A 13237-nucleotide genomic window follows, 5' to 3' on the forward strand; every position below is an offset into this window, starting at 1 on the left:
GACTCCATGGTGAAAAGTTGCTGACCCCTGATCTGGAGTCATTGTAATATATTGCACTTTGAAACCAAGGTCAGTTGCACTTGTGAAGCCCAGTTTCACAGTGGTGCAGAGCATCAACACCAGTGGTTTTCATCAGTGTATACACACCAGCACAAATATCTTCAGTACAGACATGTTCCCAGACTGTGAGCTTTGTGGGGCAGGGGAAGCCTTAAAAACAAACCCACAAACCCTCATCTATACAGTGCCTAGCACAATGGGGCCTCTAGGAATTACTACAACACAAACAATAAGTATCCATAACAGGTGCCTAGTGTAAAAATCATGAAAAGGAAAACTCTTAGAAACAAACAGTTATTTCTTAATTTTTAAAGAATATAATTTCTCAGTGGCCTGACTATTTTTACATTAGCAGAAAGAATTAAGCACTATTTGAACTAAGCCTCTGCCACTGGCAATTTCTCTAACAAAATCCAGGACAGTTTTGCATGACAATCTGAAAGTTATATATAGTAAACCGGAAAATGTATTTAAAAGAGTTACTACTTGCAATAACTTAAGAATAAATTAAATATTTGTAAACAGCTGATAAAAAGAAAATTGCTCCTTAAGTCTCATTTTATATCTGCAAGACTGAGGTTCATGCTGGAAGGGTTTATTCATCCTTGAAAATTGTGAAGTGAATATTGATACAGTGTCATTGGTTTGTTACTTTGTTAGTTGAAATAAAAATCACAGGTCAGGATCCTTGGCCCTGATTCTTTACTCCGTTACGTCACTTTTATGCTGGTTTATCTCTATTGAAGTCAGTGGAGTCACTCCAGCACAAAAGTGGTGAGTGGAGTAGAGAATATTAAGTTTCACTGACAGCTCAGACTGCCCAGATCTTTTAGATGCCCAGTGATAGTTCCTTCAGAGATGCATGTAATAACAACTTATTATGCAGGGACATGGTGCATATCAGCTAGAGTACACGCTTTCCTAGTTACCCAACTGTTGTGGGGTAGCTGATTGCATTGTGAAAGAGAGGAAGAAATGCACAAAACAAACATCTAGCAAATTTCCTCTGTGGGAATGTATGTCCTGTTATTTAGAAGATGAAATCAGAGTAAGTCTTTGAATGATAGATTCTATTTTTTTAATTCTTATATAAGGCATCCAAAGATGACACTTCAGATGTATGAAAATAGGTTTCATGTGAAAAATTAGTATCCAAAACTCAGGATCAATGAGCATAATTAAAGTTAGTCCTCAGAGTGCTTTACAGTTTGGTATAAATGTTTGCTTCCATCTTTGGATGATGTAGATCAGAAGATACCTCAGTAGAACTGGTCAAAATTTTTTAATCATAACTTTTTTAATACAAAAAATGCCTTGTCAAAGGAAATGAAAATTTTTAGCAGTAATGTATTTCCCTTGACTATTTTTTTTATTTTTCAGCCAAATGAATTGAAAAAGTTTGATTCAAATAAAAATTTTCATTTTATTCCATTATACTGTCCCCTTTTTCTTTTCCCCACAGAAATAAAGGGAGGGGGAGGGAAAAGGGAGGAAAAGTGACAATTTTTCATTTGAAACAAAAATTTGGTTAATTGAAAGATATTTTCAAACAAAATGAAAAATGCTTGTTTAATTCTAAATTATGTCCTGGATGTTTTGATGAAGCTAATAAAAAAAAATGTTCATTACAAAATGAAAAGTTTAAATTTTGTTAAGATATTTTTCATGGAACATGCATAACATTTTCCAGCCAGCTCTATATCTTAGTGTATAGCTGGTCTACTCTCCTGAATATCTTCTATCTGTCCTTTCACACGTACACACATGCCCAGACTTTATCAGTCATCATTAATGGCTTGCTTCAGTATGAAACTATGCTCAGATATCCCTTGATATTTTGATTGACATTAGCAGTGTGAAGCTAGTGAGTGGTTAAATTCACTAACTTTGAAGAGAAACTAAGCAATGAATAGAGCCTACTCTCATTGCCACACTTTATTTCCTGTGAAATTAGATGAAAAGATGAAAACATGACCGCACTGTAGCAAGAAGCCACGACAGCATACATGCTAGTATGCTATTTGCACATGTCTTGCCTGCATTGTGTGATGGGAGGCTGAAGGCAGAAGGTCTTTTCAGCCACAAGAGCGGTGCTCTAAGGCCTATGAATGCACACTCTAGAGTGGCCAGCTGTGCTCAGAACATGGCTCTTTAACATAATTAAATATAATTAATAAGACCCATTAAAATATATCAGGGATTGTAAGCATCCACTATGAAAAGTAGTTCCTACTAAATGATGAGAAAATAATAGGAGTTCATAACTCTCCCCTTTCTCCACTATTTTGAATATATTTGTTTCTTGTTTTTCTCGTAACCTTTTCTTTTAAAGATTCTCTGGTGCTATTGTTAACAAGATCCACTTTAACAGAAGAGAAATGCCTGCTCCAATGCCTCTGATATGAATTGCTTCGCTGCCTTATGTATGAATAACATCCAGTGAGGAAGTCAGGACTTGTATAGCTCTTTGTACATCAACAAGTTCTCCTGAATGGCACTGTACTGATAAAGATAAGACTCTCTTCCTGTGTGCATTTGTTTAGTGCCTAGCACAACAGACCCCCTATCCTGATTGGAGCCTTTGGTGGTGAAAGTAAATAGTAGGCCAAAAATTCTCAAACCTGGATGCCTAAAATTAAGCTCTAAATATAGATTTAGACACTTACATAAAGGAGGCCTGATTTTGAAAAGGTACTGAGTGCCTGTAACACAAAGTGACTTCACTGTTAGATTAGGGAGACTTCTGGAAAAAAAAAAATCAGGCCACTTTTAAAAGTGCTTAATTTTGAAATTGTTATCCAATAAATAATATGTGTACACTGAACAGAGAGATTATATCTTAAGAATTAGCAGTATGCAGTTCGACTGTCTTCTCGGCGCTCCACCAGGGCCGTGACCGACCCTGGCAGGGCTGATCTGAGGACCTCACTAAACCATCCAAATGGTAGTAGGGCCGGGCGGTGTGTACAAAGGGCAGTATTGCTACTAACTGGACAGGTATCCTGGTGGGTAGAGCAGGGGCTAGGAGAAAGGACTCTTGGGTACACTCTGTTATTGACTCCCAATGTGACCTTGGACAAGTCACTTAAGCTTTCTGTGTTTTCATTACCCCATCTGTAAAACAGTGATAATACTTACCCTACCTCATAGTGGTGTTGCAACTCTTAATTAATAGGCCTGGCTTGCAGAGGTGTCAAGCACCTACAATTCGAACTGGAGTGAATGTGAGCTCTGAAAATGCTGTATCTTTGAAAAATCAGTCCCAACGTTCATAAAGCTCCAAGATCTAAACATGGTTGGTGCTGTGTAAGCACAAAGCAATAAGTGTTTACATTTTCCTCCAGAGACATTTTGTAATTTGCAAACTTTACGTATTTGGACAATTCTCTTTTTCCTTTTAGAGCAAGAGATTCTGTGAAACATTTCCATGTGGAGCACATGGGGTCTTCATTCAAGTTTGGCTTTAATGAATTTCCCAGCTTGAAGGAGTTAGTCATGCATTTTGCAAACCAGCCCCTAATTGGAAGCGAGACAGGTAAACAATGTGTGTCATATGTGTGAGTGTGGAGATGGCTTTAGGGAACCCACTTCATATTTACATCAGATAGTCATTTTTACTCAAAACCTGCTCAGATGTACCTCTTCAAATATTATTTTGTGTGTGCCAACGTTAAACATATCAGAGGTTTAGGTTTAGAGATGCCTTCTGCTTAATCTAAACACAAACCAAAGTCAGTAGCTTGTGATTTTACCAGCCTGGGACACAAGCCTGTTTTGGTGTCAGGATAGAGCCAGTAACAGGATCTTGTCTCCAATCCCTGAGGCAGAGGCCTTTGCTTGGATCCATCCTGGAGAAAGGAGGGAACCGTAGCGATTTTAGGGAGCCACGTGGTAGAACTTTGTATCTATTAGAATCAGCTGGTGCCAGAAACAGGTTAGAGCAGCTTGATGTGACACAGAACTATAGAAATTGCTCTCAGCAGTGAAGTCAATAGAGTTAGTTTTGATTTATTCCAGTGTTACTGAGAAAAGAACTGATTGCTGAGAACAGAAGATGGTCACATGATGATGATTACCAGTGAAATACCTGTGCTTATTATGTACTTGTCTAACAAGGTGATGTAGTGTGTGATTGTTTTAACCTAAGAAGCTTCTGTTGTTGCCTTGTCTTTGCTGCTAACACAATCTTAGCTCAGAAGAAGCATTTCAGAATGTGCATATGCTGAGGGGCATAGGACCCTTAATCTCCTCTCCCGCCGGCTTTTTATTTTACTAGATTAAGAAATACAGGGTTAAAAACTACAATTTGATGACTGTCCCCAAAATAACATTTAAACATCTTCTCAGAAGAGGAGGCATGGAGGGAGGGGGCTGAGAGTAGAGGAAGGAGAGAGCTATGAAAGAGTTTATTTCCACTACTTCCCAGGCCAGAAATCCACACTGGTTTCCTCACCTCACCTGCAGTTTACATGCCCTATACTTCACCATTAACAAGTGATTTCCTCCGCTGAGGCAGAGCAGCCTGCTTGTTGACTTGCTCTGCCCTGAAACAGGAATTTAAAAAAAAAAAAAATTAGCTTAATCAGTGTGTTATTTAACACAAGAGGAGCACAGACCATTTCAACAGACAGCTGCTGCTTGAATGGGGTCAAGGAGAAGGAGAAAGACTCTTCCTACCAGCAGATCATAAACCAACTCACTTGTAGGAATGAAATTTAAAACGCTGAGTTCAAATTTCTAGTACTAATTCTGAGAGAAAGAGGGGTGCTAAAAGTATAGGTTAGGTCTAGGTGCCAGGGACTCCTGAGCTCTAATCCTAGATTTGGCACTGTTGCTTCTGTGGCCTTGGGCCAGTCTTTCTTGTTGTGGTTTTCTTATCTCTAAAAAAGATTAAGGCTTACCTACCTCCACAGTGGAAATTGCTAGGGTTAATGAACATTTGTAAGGCAGAAAACTGTTAATAATTTGTGTGTGCAAAAAATATGCAAATAATTTGTATGTGCAGTAGTGGTATTTGTACATGTAAATGATCAGATAGATGCCTAAATGATTACCTCCAGGTGCAGTTACTGTAATGGCATATACATCAATAAGTACGCACTCAAGCACTTCTGTATATTTGGGATCTAAGTATTAATCCAATCACAGAGTTAAAAAGGTTTATGTTTAAAATGCAACTAAACTATGAACCATGCTTCAAAGTACTAGTTCGCAGGAACTGTTTTGGTTTAAAGTTTAAGATGAAAATGTTTCAATCTAAATATCCATTTTGGGCTATGAGAAGATTCTTATCTGAAGTCAGAAATATATCAGTAAGTTTAACCTTTCAAATATTTCAGATGACATGTAGAAAATTATGATTTTTCCTTCCTTCACTCCATGTGTTACATCCATTAGTAAATAAGGATTTGGTGCTATATGATCTCTGCAAGCTGGATCCTTAGTGCTGAATGATGTGCTTGGCAGTTGGCTTAAAGCCCCCTAATCAGATTCTGCTAGCTCTGTGAAACCCGTCTCATCTGTCTAAATCAGACAGAGCTAGAGGCTGGAAATGGGTATTAAAGTATCTCGCCAACAAGCTTGTTCCCTTTCTACTTTCCTTGCCTATATGCCGCAATATACAGGAAGACAGAGCACCAATGCTGATTTCACATCCTGATATCCAGCCCGTTGAGCACTGCCATAATAAACATGATTAATAATAATAGCTGCCTGTGGGGTAATGGCTAATTTAATGGGACAGGAGCAGTAAGTTGTCTGTTCAAGCACAACCTTTTAAAAGAATTATAATACTTAGCTGTTATCCATAAGAAGGTAAATGTCATTAGGCCAAAATAGGTGAAGTATCTGGCCCAAGGTCAGAAAACATATCAGTGGCAGAGCTGGGAACAGAATCTGGTTCTGGCTCTCAGTCCATGCTCTCACTCAGTGATAGATAACGTGAGAACTTTGGCTCAGGCGCTAGCGGTCAGTAATTGTATAATCAATGGGTTTTTTTTTTTTTTTTTAAATACTGGCATGGAATGTTATATGGTAAAATTGGCAGCTCAGCAATATGACGGAATAAACAAGGAACCTGAATTATTATATTATCTGGCTGGTTTATAAACAAAGGACTTCACAAGCACATACTATCACCAACAGAGAAATAGAAATCATCTCCAAAGGCTCCCCATCCAATTTTCATTTTGCTACATTAAAAAGTACAGTTAGTGTAGGCTCTGAAAGGTTTTAGAGGTGCAGGAAAAAAATTCAAACAAACTCATGGTTCTCAAGCCTAAGTTCCATGTTACTGGGAAAGGAGGGTGTAACTTAGTGGAGCTTGTCAACATTTTTTCAACAAAAAGTTCATTTATTTAAAAATAGACGACTTTTGAAACTGTAAACTTTTGTGATCAATTGTCATTATCAGAAATTTTCACAAAAGAAGTCTAATTCAAAAATTTCCATTTACCAGAACTCAGGTTTTCAGTAATATGAAAATGTTTTCATTTATTAAAAAAATAAAAATCACTAAATGAAAATCGCTTGATGTTTTAGACAAATATTTTGCAAAAAGTTGTGAAAAATACATTTTTTAATGAAAAATGGGTTAATTTCAACCCGTTTAGAATGGAAACATGAAATATTTTATTGTACTCATTTTTTGACCAGCTCTAGTGACTTGTCTATGACACTAATGATTGCTTTGCGCTCACTTTTCAACGCTGTGTGTTTTTTAATGTAGTTCCAGTGACTAGGGCATCACACTGAGTCAGGAGAGTTTATTTCTCCTCCCACTCTATCACCGTCTCACTGTGAAACCTTAGCCAAGTCATTTAGATGCTCTGGGTTACCTATCTGTCAGGTAGGAGATTAACCAGACAGAAAAACCAAACTGTGGCTTTAATCGGCTCAAATTTCCAAGAATATAGTCACATATTTTCCTGTTCTGTTAGTTTTCAGAAGATCCCTATTTGTTGGAAAGCAGAAATATATACCAATCCTCCCCAACCTCCCCCCCCCCCAAAAAAAAACCCCAACCCTAAAACCACACACACACCACAAAAATGTCTTGCTATGGATTGAACTGGACATTTCTATTTCTTATATATTTACTGAATGATGCTACCTAAAATATTCCTTATGGAAAAATCCTACAGAACTTAATAGAAAATAGTATCATTTTTATAGAATGTTTAAACTTGGGTATGCAATTCTGCCGCAAGTATATAATTGTCTACGGAACTTAATACACAGGATATCGCTCTCTCTTCATTTCGAGTAATTGCTAATAGAGGCCTCTTGGTTCCATCCTTATTAAATGTAAAAGAAATTTTCCATAGAGCTAGGGAGAATTAAACTGACTATGACCCTTGACCTACACCACATAGCTCAAGTTAAGCATATCACATTTGCATGCTTCCCTGTTTCTATGATCGGATGTCAGCTATTTACTTCAAATGTTATTTTTTCCCCATCCCCTCTTGCAAAATATAACTCATCAGCAGAATTTAATACATTATTAACAATCATTTGGAAAGTTTATTTTGTATTGTCTCTTTGATCTCCTTTTTCAGCTAGGCTTGTGAGCTTTGTAGTATTAGAAAATGCATATGGGTAGTGAAGAAGGTTGGATCTGAAGCACCAGTCTAATTTTAGAGATCTCCTTTGCTAGTGTTTTGCTGCAAACATAAACTCTCCGCTGTTTAATCAGAGCTCCATGAAGGTTAGTCTGAAGGACATGCGGATCACATACTTGACACTTGTATAAGACTTCGTCTTAACCAAGCAGTGATATAGCGAGCAAGAATATTAATAGCTTGTTTCAGAAAAGGTGATATTTCTACCCTAAAAACAAAGTTAAATGTTGTGACATTGTAACCAAGTTATAGTGTTAACTGGAACAAACTGACCAACAACAGACTAATGTGTTCTTGTTTTATTAAGGTAGTGTGACCCACTGGCGAGATTATCAAACCAGGAGTCAAGGACCCTGGTTTCTCTTCCTGACTTTACTATTAATTCAGTGTGTGATGGTGCTTCATTTCCCTATCTCTACAATGGGGATAAGAATGCTTACTCACCTTTATGAAGTGCTTTGAGATATATATAAGTAAAAATTCCAAATGTATTATTATTGCCTGATATTTATATAGCAGCGTGAGGTTGTGCCACCTACTCAGGAGTAAGAGAAGAGAACGGAAGCTCCTTTTCTGATTACCAAAGGTTACTGGTCTCTTTAGCTGAGCTCAGTAAATTCTTTAGATACAGAGGTTCCTATAGCCTGCTGGAGTAAGCTCATACGAATAGAGGCATGTTTGATTCATCAATAGTGGACCCTGCTATATCTTAGTTTTTTCATTACTCTGAGGGAAGGTGGCAGGTTCTATCTGGGATACCTGTAGCCTTATTAACTATCAGATCAGCTACTTGGTGAAGGGGTTTAATTAATTATGTTAGTTGAGTCTGTGTGAGAAGCTTGGAGTGTGGCTTAAAAACCACCCTCAAAGGAACTTCTCTGCCTGCAAAGGAAAGGAAAAAAACAAGAAAAACTAAACATGAGCCAAATACTTACCAGCTAGAAGGAAGAAAGATACAGTCAGCTGCAATCCACTAATGGCCACCATGAGCCCCTGAGGGGTGCAGCTGGTTCTTTCCCCTGGTTTTAAAGGGTTGGCTATTAGAGGAGAGCATTCTGGGAATGGACCTTATAAAATGAATGAACCAAGTGTGGAGAAGGACACGTATAACTAGATATACTGAAAGAAGATAGTGCAGTTTAAATAAAGAAGACAAGTTAGGTTATTAACTTCCAGAAGATTAGGGATTTTAGTGTGAGATACCAATGAAGTCAGGTTGTTTACACGTTGTAGATATTCATGTCCCTCTATTCTGTTAGGTTTGAATAATAAAAATGTGGATTTATTTTTGTTTCATCACTGGTTTCCTGTTTTTAAGTTTTACTTTATCACTTTGCAAGTGGACAGACTGTAGCTGAGTCAGAATATTGCCAAAACAACAGCCGTAACACCCCTCTTCTCTAACACCACACCCACAAACACAAAACCCATCAGCTGATCACAACTGCTCAGGGCTGCCTTTGTATCTCTCTTAGGATGGCTCTCTTAAGCCTTGATACTCTGAAGATTTAATTATATGCTTAACTTTATATACTAAGTAAACCTATTGATTTAAATGGGACTAACTGTAGTGCATAAATTTAGGCCAGGTCTATTTTTATAAACATTGCCAGTTTAGTATTGTTAGGCAAGGGTTTAATTTTTGTACACAATATTTGTGCCACCAAAATAGACAGAGTTATACTAGCAAAAAAAGGGCTTTTGCTGGTACAGCTTGTTTTGCTTGGGAACTGGTACAACCTATTGTAAAGTACTCTGTTGCCAGAAATAAGATACAGCTATGTTAGGAGGATTGCCTATATAGGTATACCGCTAAACCTTTTCTAGTATAGATGGGATCTGGTGGTATCGGGGATTGTGTCTTTAAGGGCTGAGCTTCCTAGATAGTCTGGACGCTGTGAAGCTCTTGTTGTTATGCCCAGCCAGCTGGAACTGGACACAGAATAAAGAGATCGCTTGCAAGCATCTGAAGCAGAGCGACCTCTGTTCCCCAAGACCGGAAGCATGTGCATAAGTGTCTGCAGGATTGGGGCCCCAGGTAGCAGCAGTGTCCCTTAGTACCCTATCCAGGTCACTGGTTCAGTGGACAGCAGTACCTCTTCCTATAGCACTTTGGGTTTTCCTTGTGGATCTCCAATCCAAGTCCTCATTAGTCTTAACATTGCTTAGCTTGTGAGAACTGATGATCACAAGCTCAAGAGGACATGACTAGTCAAGTTTCAATCATGGAAATTAAATAACAGATATTTTAACATATGCTAAATGGAGGGAAGGCCTGAAAAACGTCATTTTCATGTAATTTGTTTCTCTTTCACAAATAGAAAACGAGTGTTTCAAAAAACAAACAAACCAACAACCACCCTGCCTTTTAGGTACTACCTCATACATTCTATAGCCAAGATTGTATTTACTGAGGAAGTTCTATACAAATAGAAGTTGTAAATCTTCTCTAATAGGAAACATGAAGCATTTACAGTAGAAAGCACTTAGGGTGACCAGATATCTCAATTTTATAGGGACAGTCCCGATATTTGGGGCTTTTTCTTATATAGGTGCCTATTACCCCCCATCTCCTGTCCCGATTTTTCACACTTTCTATCTGGTCACCCAGAAGAAAAGCACTTTTCATCCATAGAGTAATTATCAAAGGTGGGTCAGCTTTATTATTCCCAGCGTTATTATTGCAGATGGGAAAATGAAAGCCCAGGGAGATGAAGTGATTTGACCAATGCCACACAGTAGGTCAGTGGCCATCCAGGCAGATAACAACAGTCTCCTGGTACCTGATTGCAGGTCCCATCTACTGGACCATTCTCTTTATTGTGCATAAAAGTCTGAAGTGAACATCTCTCCATCTTTGCACTAGACTTAAAAACTTTGGGTCCTTATATCCACAACTCTGAGTTTGGGTGCTTAAAAAAGGCACAATGTATTTATATACAACTATGAAAAAATCGAGGATACTGGGCATAGATACATAATTCCATCTCTTCTAATGAGAAGGATGTTTATCCATGTCAGAGATTTATGTGAGGTAAGAAATGGCTTCCAATTGTGAAACACAGATTAGGTGCTTGATAATCAAGAAAGCCACATGTTGTGTGTCTACTCCAATTATCCTAATAATGATGATTCCATGAACAAAAGCAGATTCAAACTACAGCTCTAAGGGGAACAAAGAAAACATATTTCTCTTGCCTCATGCAGGTGTGAAAGTTCTGTGGTGCTGCCTTCTTGGCTTTTCTACTCGTATCAAATTAGGAAGAGGTTTACATGAATATCTGCTTGAAGGCAGATTCAAAAAGTCAGGCCTGGTCTGCACTTAAAACTTATAGCTATGTCAGTCAGGGGTGTGAAAAAAACAACTACCTACTGTAATAGCTGTGCTGACAAAACCCCAGCGTAGACTCAGCTATGCCAAGAGAAAAGGGCTTCTTTGCTGATGTCATTTGGGGAGGGGGGTGTTTTTAAACGAGCAGAACTCCTCCTTCTGTTGGTGCTGCAGCTACTTGAGGGGCCTATGTTGGTATGGGTGTGTCAACATAGCTATGCCGGCATCAGCTCTATAGCGTAGACACAACCATGGCACCTACTTGAAGGAATAGAAGAGAAGAGGTGCAGTTGGCATGTATAGGAAAGCAGAGGTTTTCAGACACAGCAGAGGAGCAGGATTTGGGTAACCCGCACAGGAGATCCTGAGTCCACATGCACAGTGGAGCAGAGATCCAGGACTTTTTGGGAGCAGGGCAGGGTAGAGTCAAGGGTGAAGGATCCACTCAAGTCAGGTGGAACCGCTGCTACACAGATCCATTAGTCACTGCCCATAGCCGCTCTGCAGTTTGTGGGGAAGGATTCTTGTCCCCTGTGGAAAACCTTATGTACAGTCCAGTTACTTAGGCTGTGCACTTTGAAAATGATTTGCCTAATTTAGTCAATAATTTAAGTGTCATTTATGACATGATTGTCCTCTGACCTGTGTGTGGCCAAAATCCCACTCTTGTCTTAGGAACCTGACAACACAGGAGTGCTCCAGAACTCCAAACACACACACACACCTGGGACAATCATTTTGTATTATCCACTTTGTCACGTCACTCACTAGTGCTATCTTTTATTCAGGCACCCTAATTGTACTGAAACATCCGTATCCCCGGAAAGTGGAAGAACCTTCTATTTATGAGTCTGTCCGGGTTCACACTGCGATGCAAACAGGAAAAACTGAAAATGATCTTGTCCTGAATGCACCTTCGGTAGGTTACTTTTCTGTTATTAAGATTCTGAATGTAATGCAGCCAGACAAGTGAGCCCTAGAGCATCTACCCTTTTAAAAATGGTTATAGCCAAGAAAATAATCCTGCTGGTACATAGTCTTGTGATGAATAAGAACCTTTCCACCATTCTCCTCAGGAGATCAGCAATGCTGAGCATTAGAAAATGTTAATAAGCGAGCTGTCATATGCAAATCTTTCCATCTGAACTAAAATTATTTTTGACTCTTGAAGAACCAAAGAGCTCCACCCCATCCCTTTAGAATATTAACTTTAAAAAGTTTTGAAACTAGTCAGTTTTTACAAAAAAATCATAGCCAGAATGATTTAATGATGAAATACATCCTAGAATACTCAAGGAGCTGACTGAGGAGATATCTGAACCATTAGCGATTACCTCTGAAAACTCATGGAAAATGGGTGAGATTCCAGAGAACTGGAAGAGGGCAAATATAGTGCCCATTTATAAAAAGGGGAATAAGGACAACCCGGGGAATTATAGACCAGACAGCTTAACTTCAGTATCCAGAAAGACAAAGGAGCAAATAATCTGGCAATCAATTTGCAAACACCTGGAAGATAATAAGGTGATAAGTAACAGTGAGCATGGGTTTATCAATAATAAATCCTGTCAAATCAACCTAACAGCTTTCTTTGACAGAGTAACAAGCCTTGTGGATAGGAGGTATATCTATGTGGTAGATGAGGTATATCTTGACTTCAGTAAGGCTTTTGACATTGTCTCACATGACCCTCTCATAAACAAACTTGGGAAATATAGCCTAGATGGAGCTACTGGAGGGTCGGTGCATTACTGGTTGGAAAACCATTCCCAGGGAGGCTATGTCTACACTACAAGCTATGTTGGCATAACTTACGTCACTGTGGTGTGAAAAAACCACCCCCTGAGTGACATAAATTACACCGACATAAGCGCTCATGAGCACAGAGCTACGTCGGTGGGAGAGCTTCTCCCGGTGACACAGCTTCTGCTGCTCGCGGAGGTGTTTTATTATACCGACGGGAGAGAGCTCTCCCGTCGGCATGGAGCGTCTTCACCAGACATGGTGCAGCGGTGCAATGGTATCAGTATAGCTGTGCTGCTACAGTGCTGTACGTAGAGACATGGCCAGAGTAGTTACCGATGGTTCACAGTCAAGCGGGAAAGGCATCTTGGGAGGAGTACTGCAGGGATGGGCGCTAGGTCCAGTTCTGGTCAGTATCTTCATCAATGATTTAGAGAATGGCAGAGAGAGTACACTTAAAAAGTCTGCGGACAATACCAAG

General features: G+C 39.1%; 2 protein-coding genes across 3 annotated transcripts in view; one reads left to right on the top strand and one right to left on the bottom strand.

The window, feature by feature from the left end:
* Positions 1 to 13237, bottom strand: part of LAMTOR3 (late endosomal/lysosomal adaptor, MAPK and MTOR activator 3) — a 62888-nt gene that overhangs the window by 28531 nt on the left and 21120 nt on the right. The window lies entirely within an intron of this gene.
* Positions 1 to 13237, top strand: part of DAPP1 (dual adaptor of phosphotyrosine and 3-phosphoinositides 1) — a 45634-nt gene that overhangs the window by 22150 nt on the left and 10247 nt on the right. The window contains exons 3-4 of the mRNA XM_073340783.2: positions 3462 to 3595; positions 11802 to 11932. Coding sequence (XP_073196884.2) covers positions 3462 to 3595; positions 11802 to 11932 — 265 coding nt within the window. The remainder of the gene's footprint in view (positions 1 to 3461; positions 3596 to 11801; positions 11933 to 13237) is intronic.

This window comes from Lepidochelys kempii, chromosome 4, assembly GCF_965140285.1.
Source record: "Lepidochelys kempii isolate rLepKem1 chromosome 4, rLepKem1.hap1, whole genome shotgun sequence".
NCBI lineage: Eukaryota > Metazoa > Chordata > Testudines > Cheloniidae > Lepidochelys > Lepidochelys kempii.